Source organism: Seriola dumerili, unplaced genomic scaffold, assembly GCF_002260705.1.
Source record: "Seriola dumerili isolate Sdu_G_001 unplaced genomic scaffold, Sdu_1.0 BDQW01000111.1, whole genome shotgun sequence".
NCBI lineage: Eukaryota > Metazoa > Chordata > Actinopteri > Carangiformes > Carangidae > Seriola > Seriola dumerili.
This window is the reverse complement of record NW_019174366.1, coordinates 1,259,284-1,273,758: the sequence shown is the minus strand read 5'-3', so window position 1 is coordinate 1,273,758 and position 14,475 is coordinate 1,259,284. Positions and strand designations below refer to the sequence as shown.

Sequence of the window (14,475 nt, the reverse complement as noted above, 5' to 3'; positions counted from 1 at the left end):
CACAAAATGTTAAATAATGTGACTAAAACGTTGGCTGTTGTATAATTAATATGATTTAATCACTCCAGACAAATATCGATAAAGAGCCTTTCAGACAGAGATAAAGTGAAAAGTTCATGATCAAAAGCTTTTCTCAAAAAGCACTTATGCTCCAGCACGTGTCACTGAAAACATTTTAGACAGATGATCTGCACATGATCATGTGTAGAAATGTACACATACATGCAATACACTGACATGCAGTCCTATTTACACGTATACGTTCCTTTTACTGTGAAAAACAGCGGTGATATTCCAGTGTTATTGGCCAATCAAAAAACCCCATGTGTCAAACTCACTCCAGTCGGTGTGAGGAGTTTAACTGTAGCAGTTCGAGCCCGCTCTCCTGCAGCCTCCTGGCTCCTCACAGTCACCTTCCCTCCGAGCCGCTCCCACCTCCAGATGGGAACGCTGGATCCTCTCTTTATATGAACTCCACATGCTGTCTGCTGCTCCAGCCAAGACTAAGAGAGGAAAAATGTATCGCTGTATGTTACAATATAAATCTCTGTCTCCAAAATCTAAGTCCACTGTGTATTTAATGACAGTGAGTAATATGAGACCACCTGAGAGCTGAAGGGGGGGGGGGGGGTTTGATGTTGATACATTGATGACTGTTCCATTTTAAAGTGATCTATACTCTAAAGTTATTTTCTAATGTCATTATTTTATGTTAGAATTTTTTTGAATATATGGTTTTGCAATGCTTTAAGACAAACTCCCCATTTATACATCAGCAAACTACTGCTTGCATTAGTAAATTGAAATTGAAAAACCAAACAAGTGGACTGTGCAGACTTATACACAAAAGGCTGCCTGTTAGAAAAACAGCACCAACAGAATCTAACATGGAGAAGCAGTCACTTAAGCTGAGGACTGCAGCTGGGACACTGTGTCCAGTGACATCATGCATGCTCACACTTGATAGCCTCACATCACTGAGTGTGTAAAACCATGATTTCTCCCCATATTGGAAGTGTTTTTAATTTTTTTCCACCAGGATTTCTGTGCATTCATCATCAGCCATGAGCCTGAAGCGGAGAAACAGCGCCCTCTTCCTGTCATGTACCAGAAGGCAATCCAACAGATTTCCTCACAGATCAGCAACAGTTTCATGAATTTACAGTTAATCCCAATTCATACAGACACAAACATGTGCACACACACAAACACACACACACACACACACACACACACAAACACACACACACACACACACACACACACACACTCTTTTCATCTTTCCATTTCACTCATTTTCTCCCTCAGGTGAGGAGGGAGGGGGGAGGCTTGGGCTCAGTGAATATATATATATATATATACAGGTCAAAGTAACGTCCACATGAACGGCAGGACCGGAGGTTTCCCAGCAGAACATTGCCCAAAAACATCACACTGCCTCCGCCGGCTTGCCTTCTTCCCATAGTGCATCCTGGTGCCATGTGATGTAAAGGAAAATGTGATTCATCAGGCCAGGCCACCGTCTTCCATTGGTCCACGGTCCGGTTCTGATGCTCACGTGCCCATTGTAGGTGTTTTCAGCGGTGGACAGGGGTCAGGGGGGGCAATGCCCCACCAAATGCTCCGAGTGCCCCACCAAATCATCCCGCTGCATCCCAAAATTAAAGAAATAAAGTATTTATTTTTGTCCTTGTCCATTTGACCAATCATAAACATGCCACATTCAAATAATGAAAGTTTATTTATATCTGATTGGTTGGTTTGGTCGTATTAAAACTGGATACAGCGAGGAGAGCAGTTGCTTCTCTATCTCTTCACTTCATCATTACGTTACAGTCTGGTTACCAGCCCACTTCACTCACACACAGTGACTTGACTCTGATGAGAGCAGCCTGGTTTGAGTTTTAGTTAATCAATGAGATTTAACCTCTGGATCCCACAGATTTATTTGGCTCCTTGCAAACTGTGGTTTTTGTGATTATTTTTTGTCAATCACTTGCGATCACCTTCTAGACATAGCGGTTTAAAATCAAATACATTATGAGCTTGTCTATTATTAGATTCTATGGCTTTAGTAACAAGTGACAAGTAGAAACAAGTCTTCAGGTAGTGACCAATCAACATCTCTTAATGCAGTCAGTCAGTTTGTTCTCTTGTTACGTTGCAGTCTCATGATGAAAAATAAAATCCCCCTCAAACTCAAAAACTGAAATATGACATTGGCATAAGTATTCAGACACTTGCCTCTTGGTTATCTCTGAAATGTTTCTACACCTTACCTGGAGTCCACCTGTGGTGGACATGATGTTGCCAGACCCGCACCTGTACTGCTGCNTTATTTGGCTCCTTGCAAACTGTGGTTTTTGTGATTATTTATTGTCAATATCTTGCGATCACCTTCTAGACATAGTGGTTTAAAATCAAACACATTCTGAGCTTGTCTATTATTAGATTCTAGATTAGATTCTATGGCTTTAGTAACAAGTGACAAGTAGAACTGAAGGTTCCCGGCAGCACTGAGAGGACCTCCATCATTCTGAAATGGTAGAAGTTTGTTTGGAACAAGCAGGACTCTCCCTGGAGCTGCCTGTCCAGCCTGACTGGGCAGTCAGGGATGAAGATGACATCTCAAAGATGAAAGAGAAATGGCTCCTGAGCTAAATTTACAGTGTCATAGCAAAGATTCAGTTTTTGCTTTGTCAGACACACACTCACACACAAACACACACACAAACGCACACCCACACACAGTGACGCACACACACCCTCCCGCATGATTAACTCTCTCTGTCCCACAACTCAACGCCTAATCCCCTGTTCCCATGTGTGTGGGGACAGTTGTAGTGTTAACCCTGGCTCTTTCTCTCTGTTGTCTCTTGTGGACCACAGACCCACCAGTTTGAATTCATATCGTATTGCTCAGTTTGTTCTGTCTCCTTTGTCTTTGTCGTTAGTCTTTGTCTCACTGCATATTTTGTTGTGGCTGTTTTTGTGTCCCTGTACTTGTCTACACTTGTTTTGTTGCGCTCTATTGCACAGATAGAATTAAAAATAGAAACATAGCAGAAAAAAAAATTACAATGTGATTTCCTGACTCCAGTCCAGTGAACTGTCTCATTTGGTCATCAAAAAACTAAGTGCAGTTCAGTCTGTGCTTTTATGGGGACATGTCCTGAGTGTGTTGTGTTTGAGTTCTAAATCAGAGTTCATTGCCGTTGCACACGCCACATGGTGGTGTAAACCTTGAGGGACTTTTGCATTCTCCATGGGGAGAAGAGGCTCATGAGGCCTGACCAACCTCCTGGTTCTCCACCAACTCAATCCTTCTCTGTGGAAACCTAAACCATAGTTTATAGTTCTGATGTCGTCAGTGTAGTTCTACAGTGTAGTCAAAATAAAGAAAAACACACATTGTAAGTGCCTTAAAAATGTAAAAGCTAAGATAAAACACAATAAAAAGAGAGAGAGCAAGGAGAAACACTATAAAAACACAGACTCGAGAGATTTGGAGATATTTAAGATGAATAGCCTTTATGAAAACATAATAACTGCCTCCTGGAAATAAACTTTTGAAAATCAAAAGAGATTTTTAAGATAGCCAAAGTAAATAAAGAAGTGTTCTATTTTTATTTGAAGGATTAATGCTGGACTAAGAAACTGCAAATATCAACTAAAATGAAAAAATGTTAATGTTACTATGAATAAAGGAAGGGAGAAGGTCTCCAGGACAAAACCATTTTAAATAAAGTTTATGGCTTTAGAAATAACCCTTCTGTTTAGTATTGAATTATACAATATGGAAATAAGACAATGGTAGCATTTTGGGTGCCCAGGGGCCACAATTAGCTGGGGGCCCCAGTTGTATCTGTTAGGGGTAATGTAGTTTAAACCAAATTAATTTAGCAGTATGTATCATGACAGATAATAATGCATCCTGTACACAGTACATAGATATTACCAGATACATTTACAATGAATGAAATCATCACAAACCAACTGAATGTGGGGCTTTTTGGAGCCCTGAAGCCCTGGTCCCCAGGGGCAGTTGCTTGCTTTGTGTTGGTTTTAATCCAGCCTCAGTCTGGAGCCTCACTCAATTTAGACAGTTCTACAGTTCATGTCATAAAGGTTTTCATATGTGAAACTCTGGAACTAAACCCAGGTCTGTGGTCTGACAGGGAACCCCTTCATGTTACAGGAGAACGGGACGGAAGCACCTGTGGATTTTTACGATGGTGTCTGGTCACTAGAGGGCAGCAGAGGGCAGCAGGTTTAGGAGCCACTTCTTTTCAGTCTAAAAATAGTTGATCGTCATGGTGATGGTGCTGATGCAGACCGATACAGACAACATTGTTTTTATTCTCCAACAACATTAAGCCGTTCATCACAAATACCACAATGAGAGGTCACCCTCTAAACAGCACACACACACACACACACACACACACACACACACACACACACACACACACACACACTATGGCGGGGTGTGTATGGGGGTGAAAAGGGACATGAAGGACGAGATGCACACACATACACTCGTGATTATCCCACATGTGTTTGTATGTGCGTGTGTGTGTGTGATTCATACAACTGAGCCATGCAGACACACAGCTGCAGTCTGACCACACAGTCCTCTACACACAGGACCAGTCAGTTATAACTCAATGTTCTGCTTCTTTGTGAAGGAGACGTCTGCTGGCTCATCTCAGGCTCTTTTCCAACTTTCTTTTTAGCAAAAGTAGCGTCTCATATTTTACCCTTGAACTACACTTGGGTGCAAACATTGTTGTATAGCATTAATGACTGAGCTACAGTATGTGGCCATGTACAAGGTGAGACACAGTGTCGGTCTGATATGATCACATTAATAGTTTCACCACATCGTTATTATAGTAACTACCTCATGGAAAATCATATATACACACACAAACATGAAAATGAAGTTACGCAAAGGATGAAAACAGACAGTAATGAGTCATACTGGACTATTAATGTGTCCACGTTTATATAAACAGCTGCTTTTCTAGTTTGGAGGGATTAGACACACACACACGCACGCACAAGCACACACACTGTATAACGGTGCATGCGCTGTTCCAATGGTGTGTTTTACAGCAGCACTTCCTCAGAGGTGGATTGGAGCAGATTATGAGTTAAGTGGGGATTAATAGAGATCCAGTTAACAGCGAGTGTGCAAGGTGAACCTGGCTCTCTCTGCCATCCTGAACTGGTTCTGTGTCGGGAAGGTGTGGGATTTCTGGAGGGTTTTTTGTTGAAATTGTTTTTTAGAAGAGCTTTATTTGCTCAGCTAAGCTGCTTCAGTGTGTTTGCCCAAAGACATTAAAAAAATTGAGTAGTTTTGGAAACACCATGACCTAATTACTTTGATTAGCCAGGAGCTTCCTACTAATTACTGACCCAGTAAGTGTGTCCCCAGAAACTTATCTATCAGATCAAGGACATTCACACTGACACCAGAGACAATTTTTGAACAGCAGTGCTGGAAAGTAACTAAGTGTATTCACTCAAGTATTTTTGAGGTACCTCTTGTTGAGTGTTTCAATTTTCATGATACTTCTACTCCACTTCACTTTGAACCCTCTTAACTAGCTTCCTTGACGACATTGAAATCCTGCTTATACCATCAATAATAATATTCCTGTGTGTCCATCAAAATAAAGGCAAATATCAACCCAAAAATAATAATAATATTCTAGTATCATATATGTAACACTGAGCGTCCTCTGAGCAGCTATTTCTTCAGAGCAGACTGGAGGCTACAGTGACTCAATATCAGAAAGTGATGATATGTTCTGGATGGGGCTCACTAGCATGCTAACTTCAGTAGAATTAAAGATGTGATAGGGTTAACATTGGTGTTTCTCTCCACCTCTGAAGACAGCTGTTGGTGAGTAAAGGAAAGAAGTTTGATGCTGAACTCACAATGTTTCTTTTAGACTGGTAAGTAAACAGCTGCTAATGCTAATACTGGCTATGTAGCCATGTAGCAAAACTTACATGTAGCTCCTTTAAGTAACTTTTGAGCCCTGGGTTGAGAAAAACTGAACTAAATGAGCTAACTGTATATAAAGAACTTATCAGTCACAGGGACCAAATACTTCTAGCTAATAATACCTGTGTGCACAGTAACCTGGACTGGTCCCTGAACACGGATGACATCTACAGGAAGGGGCAGAGCTGGCTCTTTTTCCTCAGGAGGCTCAGGTCCTTTGATGTCTGCAATGAAATGCTGCACATGTTTTATCAGTCAGAGGTGGACAGAGTACTTTTTTATGCAAAAAGGCTTGGTCTGTGCTTGGTAGGAGTCTGGACTCACTTAGGACTGTTGTGGAGAGATGCATGCAATGTAAGATGGAGGCCATCTTGGACAATACCAACCATCCTCTCCACAACATTCTGGCAGGACAGAGAAGCAGCTACAGAAGCAAATGTCTCATCTCACTGCGCTGCAGAACAGAGAGGTTCAGGAGATCCTTTGTTCCCACTGCCATCAGGCTATACAACACCTCAGCCAAAGGAAGTGGATCATGGTGTGTACTATAAATCTATCTTTTTAGATTTACTTAGGTGAACTTTTGAACCATTACTTTTAATAGAGAGTTTTAACAGTGTTGTATTGGTAAAGGGTCTGAGTATTTCCTCTACCACTGTGGAGCAGACACTGTGGAGCAGACACAGTGGCGCGTCCCAGACCTAAACATGTAGGTGACAAATTAAAGAAAAACCAACATAAAGAGTCTCAGTACAGTGTTGTTCCACCATGAGCTGCTAGAACAGCTCCATTGCTCCAAGTCTCTGAACTCTACTGGAATGTGAACCATTCTTCATAAAGGTATTCCCTGTTTTGATGATTGGTGGAGAGTGCTATCTAACATGTCACTCCAACATCTCCCATAGGTTAGGTGTTCACCTGGGTTGAGATCAGGTGACTGTGAAGGCCACAGCATATGACCTACATCATTTTCATACTCATCAAACCACCAGTAACCCCTCATTCCCTACGGATGGGGGCACTGTCATCCTGTTTCTCTACTCACATACTAAATGTGAAAGCATACTTTTTTGGAATTTAGTACACAAAAGAAATCAATATATTTGAAAATTTTATACTAACAGGAAATTATACAATCAGTGCACAGACTCATGGACATCAATCAAACTGCTACTCAAACTGCAAAGTTTTTTGTTTCGTTTCTGGAGCTGTCTGACCATCACCCACAATTTATTCAGTGTCTTTCCGCCTATGAGGAGCTCCTCCACTGATCATGTGCAGTGCATTGTGAGAGAATAGTGTCCATAAACAGCATACTGTTAATGTATTCAATATGTATACTGACAGGTTTGAGTTAACCACAGGTAAAAATATGTCCCTTTTCCAATGTAACAACTCAAAATCTGCTTTTCAGTGCATAGCCCATATACCCACCTGTTATCATGTGACCAAAGTTCCATACCTCATGTGAATAATGTGAGTTACCTACATGACAACTGAGCAAACTCCATCTAAAATTAATAGGATTCTTAATACATTTTCATTGCCAGTGAGTGATTTGCCAAACATTGGACATTTCTGATCGTTGTCCTCTGTGAAATACTTAATCACATGCATGCTAAACAAAAAATACAAATGTTCATTGTATGAATTCTCTGATCTACTGAGGTAACAGGAGACATCTTTTTTCTTTGGTACCATCGTGTTGGCGATTGATCTGCCTGCCCATAATGATGACTGTGCAAACTGTGAAAGGTTAGAAAATGAAGTTCGAATGAGATTTTTTTTCTTTCTTTTCATCACACCACCAGCTGCCCATAAATGCAACCCTGATTCCATATATTAGTGGTTCTCAGTGTGGTGTAGGACCCCTGGGGGCACGTAGAGTCATTTCAGGGGCCAGGGAGAAAATGTGCAAATGTTTATTCGAGCTAAAGCTGAATGAATATGAATAATGAGGCAACAAGATCCAGGTTGAGAAGATTTATTCAGAGAAACAACATCATGTGGTCTTATCGAGATCAGGATCTATTTTGAAAGCCAGACTTGAATAGCCTAGAGCAGAAGAAACAGAACAACATTAAAGACACTGACAAAACACGGTCAGTCACACAATCACACACAAACAGCATCTGAAACAATCATATGTCACGCGTTAATTAAAAATTTTAAATCATCTGAGCACTGGAAGGTCGTCTGACCCAGTTCAGTATGAGCTCATGGGCTATTGAAACATTTATAAACAAAACTGAATGAGTGAGTGAGTGTTTCTCCTCGTGTGAAGCACAGGATGGAGCCTCTTTGACAGAGGGAAAGAAAAACTGGTGATCAGCAGCTGATGTGAGGAAACCTTTTCTGCTTGTGGTTTAGAGTTTAAAATTTTCCTTTACACAACACTAAGACATGAGAAACATGTCTGAAAAAATAAATGCTATTCGGGAAGGAAGCAAGTTGAATCATGTTAAAACAACACTATTGTGTCCTAGATAATGTTGTTCTAACATGATTCAACTTGCTTCCTTTTGTTAATGGTCGATAAAGTAGCCTGCAATGAAACAAGTGGGTTTCGGTGGAAACTGTAAACAGAGCAGTCAGGCTGCCTGTTCCCTTTTTGCCACTGCTGGAAAATCTCAGTAGCAAAGTTTCCTTTTCACTGCCATACTGATTTTTTCTTTTCTTTTCTTTTCTTTTCTTTTTTTACTGTATGGTGTAGATCAAGTAAAAAAAAAAAAAAAATTAAGATAGAAGTCTGTGGTGGAGCCTTCTGTTTGTGGAAATGTGGTCGGGTGGGGGTCCCTCTTGACTCTCCCAACAGCAGAGGTCTGGAGCAGGTCAACCCTCTGCCTGTAGATGGAGGCATTATGCAGCTTTTCCAAGTAGGAAGCGTTCGGAAGAAATTCAGCTTCATCAAGCGAGACACCGCGTATCGAGAAAAAAACGGATGTTAGGCTATTTTTCCTCCAAAATAAAATGAAAGATTAAAGTCTGCCAAACTGAAACGTGTAGTGGATGCAACATTCACTGAGCATAGTACCGAGTATAAAGTTAAAAATTAATACTTAAATGAACTTAGTGTCAAAATACGCTGCAACATCGACGACAGTGGTGATGATTACCAAAAAAAATAAAAAATAAAAATCAGTGCAAAAATGTATTTTAGAAATAATACGAATCATTCAAGGAAATTTTCTCGTTCGAAAGTTTTAATTTTTGTACAGAATCATAACAATAACAGATCCAGATATGTTCTGCAACTTAAGACTCATAATGATACAACAAAGGTAGGCCTACAGAAAGTGCAATTATAACATTTAAAAAAAATAATCAGATTTTATTTATTTATTTGTCATAAAGTTTTCCTAAGTTTTGAATTACTTAAATAAAAGTTGCAAAATTAATTTTACATAGTGGCAGCTTTAAAACTGACAAAAGCACAAATGAAGGTCTAAAATTTGTGCTTGCACAATGTTCGATAAATCAAGGTTTCCCATAAAATGTATCCCAAATACATATTAGCCGACATGAGGTCGAGACAAATCATTCAGTGTCAATTAGGGTTTTATTTTGAAATGTGTATACCGGAAATATGATATTCTATGTTAAGTCTGTCTTGACTTCGGTCAACTAATCCAAGTATCAGTGTAGAGACAGACACAACAGCAGGTCGCGACGTTCCTGTCAAGTCCAGGAGTAAACGGGGTCTGCGAACAGGTGCCGGGAGGGGCCACACCGAGCTTTCACCGCGTCCAGGACTCATTCCTACATCATTCCTAAGTTTGCTTTTATTTTCCTCTGCGAAGAGCGACAAGTGGCACTCTGGGACACAGAGGGGAAAGGATTTGTGCAGAGTATTAAAGCAGCTGAGGCGTTCAGGTTCCCGAGTAGGTCTCCCCTGCCCACCTTAACATGGCTTCAACGACATGCACCAGGTTCACTGATGAGTACCAGCTGTACGAGGAGCTGGGGAAGTAAGTTGTCCCCGTTTTATCAACATGTTTATTCGACATTTGTGGTTAAAATGAAGCTTAAAGTTAAAACTATGATATTATTGTTACTGTGGTTGTTAAGATTTACCTATACCTCCGCGGGCGGCGCCGCCTACCTGTTCCTACCTTGATAGGTTCAGTCAGCGCGGGTTCCCATTCAACAATCTTTTCGTTTACTTTTAACTTCGATATCAACGAGGAGCACGAGCAAGATAAAAAACTAACGGCTGCGTTTTTAACCAGTGGGGTCTGTACTTTGCTCTTATATTTGTTTATTTATCGTAACTGTTTGATGTATCGCTTGTCCCGCTCGCTGCCGCCCATCGGCTGAAGACTGATTCAATAACGTCAGGTGAAGCAACTCAAACATTTAAGAAAACATTCAAAAGCATCACAAAGTGCGTCGGGGTGTGTGTCGAATATAAAAGTGGTGCCTTTTAATCAGAGGTCAGGGGTTTGAAGCTGTGCTCCAGCGGACATGTCCCTCTGGCAACACGCCAGGCGAGTAAAAACAAGCAGAAGTGCGTGTGGAATTTGGTGTGAATGCCTTCAGCAGAACAGCTCAGGTAACCCGTGTCTCTCTGTCAGCTGCAGGCAAGTGAAGCTCAGCTGAAATGCGTGTAAACCGTGTGTATTAGACACTGAATGTGCCCCTATCTCATTTGCTTTCTGTTTGGAGAAGTTTCCGCCCCTTTGTGCAAAACGGGAAAGGTTGAAATTCTTCAGTGGTGTGTCTGTGGTCCGTGCACACAACACTGCCTTCTTATTTCTGTTATTTTTTTTAAAATACGACTAAAAATGTGCAACTGCTCATGTTGACACAGATAAACTCAAAGCAGTAATAAACAGTCTCCAGTTAGGTCTGGTTTTATGTTGAATCATGCAGTTTGTTCCTACAGTGAAGAGCAGAGATCAACCTCACACTGATGCACTCAGTTGTGGAGAGAGACGCATCACAGTGGAGTGTGTGGATGCAGTGGCCTGTCAAACATTTATCACAATGACTGAATACCAGCAACCACATCAGTTACTGCTCTGCACCATGAGTTTCTAATATCTGATAAAAGACCCATGGTTGTCTGAGTTTGAGTGTGTGTGTGTGTGTGTGTGTGTGTGTGTGTGTGTGTGTGGGGGGGGGGTGTTGTAAAACAGCCACACCTTCTTTAGTTGTAGTTAATGATCCCAACTAAAGAAGGTGTGGCTGTTGTAAAGAAGAGATCTTGCTGAGCAGCGCTTTACACAGTCTGCAACAAGACTGGCACCTTTCACGGATGTCATCTTAATACCCGTCAGCATCCTTAAATGCATCCTTTGGTTCACATAATGAAGAGCACATTTCTATGGCGACAGTGTGATTTAAAGTAAATAGAGACATTTTCGATCAGTGTTTTTTGAATGACGAGTAGGTGGTAATGTCTGTCTGGTAAATCCAGTGAATTAAACACCTGCCTACTTCATCACATTGTTGCTAAAGTCATACAAAAATCCAGTAATGCCATGAGGCAGTCACTAAGAAGATTGTTTTGATATTGTATGCATGTCTTTGTTCCTGCTTCAGTTTTGAGTGGTGGTTCTGAAATATACTGCATACTGATTAAAACAGCCACTCCAACTGCCAAATGGATCAAATGAGCAACAAAAAACAAGGAGATTCACTCAAGTGTAAAACATAGCAAGGTAAAAAAAAAAACTTTCACAGCTCAAGGTGCACTACCTGTTTGTTGAGTCCTTCCACAGTGCTCATGATCTTGGATCTATATGTTGTGTCGCGACCGAACAAACTCAACTGAGCTCTAATAGTAAGCGGCTACGTATCTCTTTTCCTACGTTTTCACCTTCGTCCACACGATACCCGAGTTTTCGAACACCAAAAAAAGAGACTTTTGGAAATGCTGGTGACCCTGTTTTATTTTGAAAACTCTGGGGATGTGTTGTAGTCTGGACAGACAGAAACTGAAACCTTTGGAAACGATGACATAGACACCCACAGTCTCTCCTGATTGGCTCTTATCAACCTGGTCAACCAGTGGTGAATACAACATGATAATGAATGACAGTTACTGACCTTGTTGTCTTTGCTAGCAGCTGTTGTTCACTTACATTCTCTGTTTTAATGCTACAACTGTCTTTGCTGGTCCTCCTTCAGAGGATTTACTGCAGAGGAGACTATCTACTTCCTGTTTACACCAGCTCACACATTCTCAGTGTATATGAATGGTCACGTATGTGTGTGTGTGTATTTTCAGGTGTGTTCGTCTGGACAGAGATCATTTCTGATACGGAGCTTAAACGGACGACTGGACGGAGATCGTTTCCGTTTGAAAACACTGTTTTAAAATGAAAATGTAGCAGTGTGAACGCAGCCTCAGCTGCAGCTGTTTTGTTTAACTGCTGTTTCCACTCTCAAGCTCAGTTACAGAACGGTCAGTTTGTCTTCAAATGAGTCTCAGGAGCTCAGAGAATGGAAATCTTTTTTTCACTAAGATTTGTTTTATTGGATTTTCTACAACACAGAAATGTCCCAAAAAAGTTGCATTGTTGTGTTGATTTTAGCAAATCTTGCCACAGAGTGACTGATGCCAATGTTCTCTGTTGTGCAGGGGAGCCTTCTCTGTGGTCAGGCGGTGCATGAAGATTTCCACAGGACAGGAATACGCCGCCAAAATAATCAATACCAAGAAGCTGTCGGCCAGGGGTGAGTACATGAGCTGTACTGTACTTAAGCTGATGTGAAGCTGCGGTCACTGTCACTCTGGGACAGTATCTGTGCATAAAACGCTTCCTGTTTTTTTTTTTTTCTAGCCATGTCACCATTTAAACCAACTTCCTCTTTGTGTGACTTTACAAGCTTTCTCAGTACTCCACCCTCTTTCTACCAGTCATGTCTGTAGTAGGAGCTGGTGGTCAGGTTTCAGATGCTAACCACATCTTACTCCTCCAGCTTTAAATTCACTTTTGCTCTCACACTTTCTATCGCTCGCTTTTTTTTTTTTTTTGACTCCACTCATCAAAGTGGCAGCAACATGAAGGAGGCCAACGGCTCCTTTTGTGACTCATTCTCTGATATCAACCAGTCTCTGATCTCTGATGAGCTGCACATGACTCACAGAGCCGGCTTTCACATTGAAACACGAGCCATTGAAGGCAACATGGTGGCAGAACTGAGAAAAATTCTCCTCTGTTGTTCTCTCCTCCTGGTGCCTTTTTTCTTTCGTGGCTTGTTTCTGTGATGGAGCGTCTGTTCAGGAAGCAGAGGCACAGGTTCTTTTATTTTCCTCCCCTCACCTTTTACTTTCTCTCCATCATTATGTGCGCAGCGTGGGCCGCCGCTCCCGCTGTCTGGATTTCGTGCCACTGATTGATCTCTGCACAAGACCCTGATGGTCTGCACAGTGTACTAACACACAAACAGAAGGAGATGGGCTTGAAAAAGCACAGTGATGTTGAGCGGCAGCAGATGTGGCGTCTCATGGGGGAAACGGGGGGTTTCCTCACAGCTGCAGAAAAGCAAATGGAGAAGATGTGGTTTAAAAAGAAGAGAAAAAAATGCACCACTAACAATGAAACAAAAACAGAGAATATCCATATAGGGTTGCTGCCGTAGTCGTCTTACACGATGTTCAGACAACGATTACATAACTAATTTTTTAATAGACATAAAACCCATTTGGTTCATTTTCGTGTATCAGGCCACGGTCATCAGATAAGAAACTATCCATACTTAAACCGACCAGACACAAAAGACTAAATTCTGACACCCTCTCACACCTTAAGACACAGAGTCGTTAGTCTCACACTATAAGGTTCTGTAAAGACTGTGGTCACTATTTACAAGACTGCAACTAGATTCCTTTAATTCTGTTTCCCATCATTCTCTTGGTGAACATTTACAGGAAGAAAAACTTCTTTTTCCAGACTTTTTTTCCATTTTGAAATTATTTTTATTTCAATGCCTGCCGCCTCCCTGGAGTTGCCAAGACTAAAAATTTAGGATATTAAACATGATTGATTTTATCGGAACGTCACCTGACACCAAACGGTCGAGATGATGGGAGCTCGCCGCAACTCGAGCAAAACTCTCATGATTTTATTCAGATATTGGAAATGAGTCTGTGACAGTGAAATAGCTTGGAAAGTTGTTTGGTGTGAGGCTGGCTACAATTTTTTAAACTGAAAGTGTCGCTGAGTAGTGGAGTCTCATCATGTGACCAGAGGAGGGGTGACAGTGGTGGAGGGTTTGGTGTCAAAGCGAAAGCATCTATTTGCCAATGAAGCCGCTTGCCAATGAAGCCGCTTGGATAAGAGGCGAAACGTCTTCCACAGACAAATACAAGTCCAGTTGCCTTCGATTCAATTTGAGAGAGAGATAACTATGACCTGGACGAATGAGAACATTCACAGACATCTATTTGCCAATATATGGGATTTAAACCAAAAGCCAAAAGGGAACCTGATAACACCAGTGATGCAAAC

General features: G+C 41.3%; 1 protein-coding gene across 12 annotated transcripts in view; it reads left to right on the top strand.

Annotated features, from left to right (window-relative positions):
* The first annotated feature begins 9,687 nt into the window (after positions 1–9,687).
* Positions 9,688–14,475, top strand: part of LOC111223622 (calcium/calmodulin-dependent protein kinase type II delta chain) — a 100,923-nt gene continuing 96,135 nt past the window's right edge. For all 12 annotated transcript variants that reach the window (XM_022747848.1, XM_022747843.1, XM_022747846.1 and 9 more), the window contains exons 1-2: positions 9,688–9,984; positions 12,603–12,697. In XM_022747848.1, the coding sequence (XP_022603569.1) occupies positions 9,923–9,984; positions 12,603–12,697 (157 nt within the window). In that variant the 5' untranslated portion in view covers positions 9,688–9,922. The remainder of the gene's footprint in view (positions 9,985–12,602; positions 12,698–14,475) is intronic.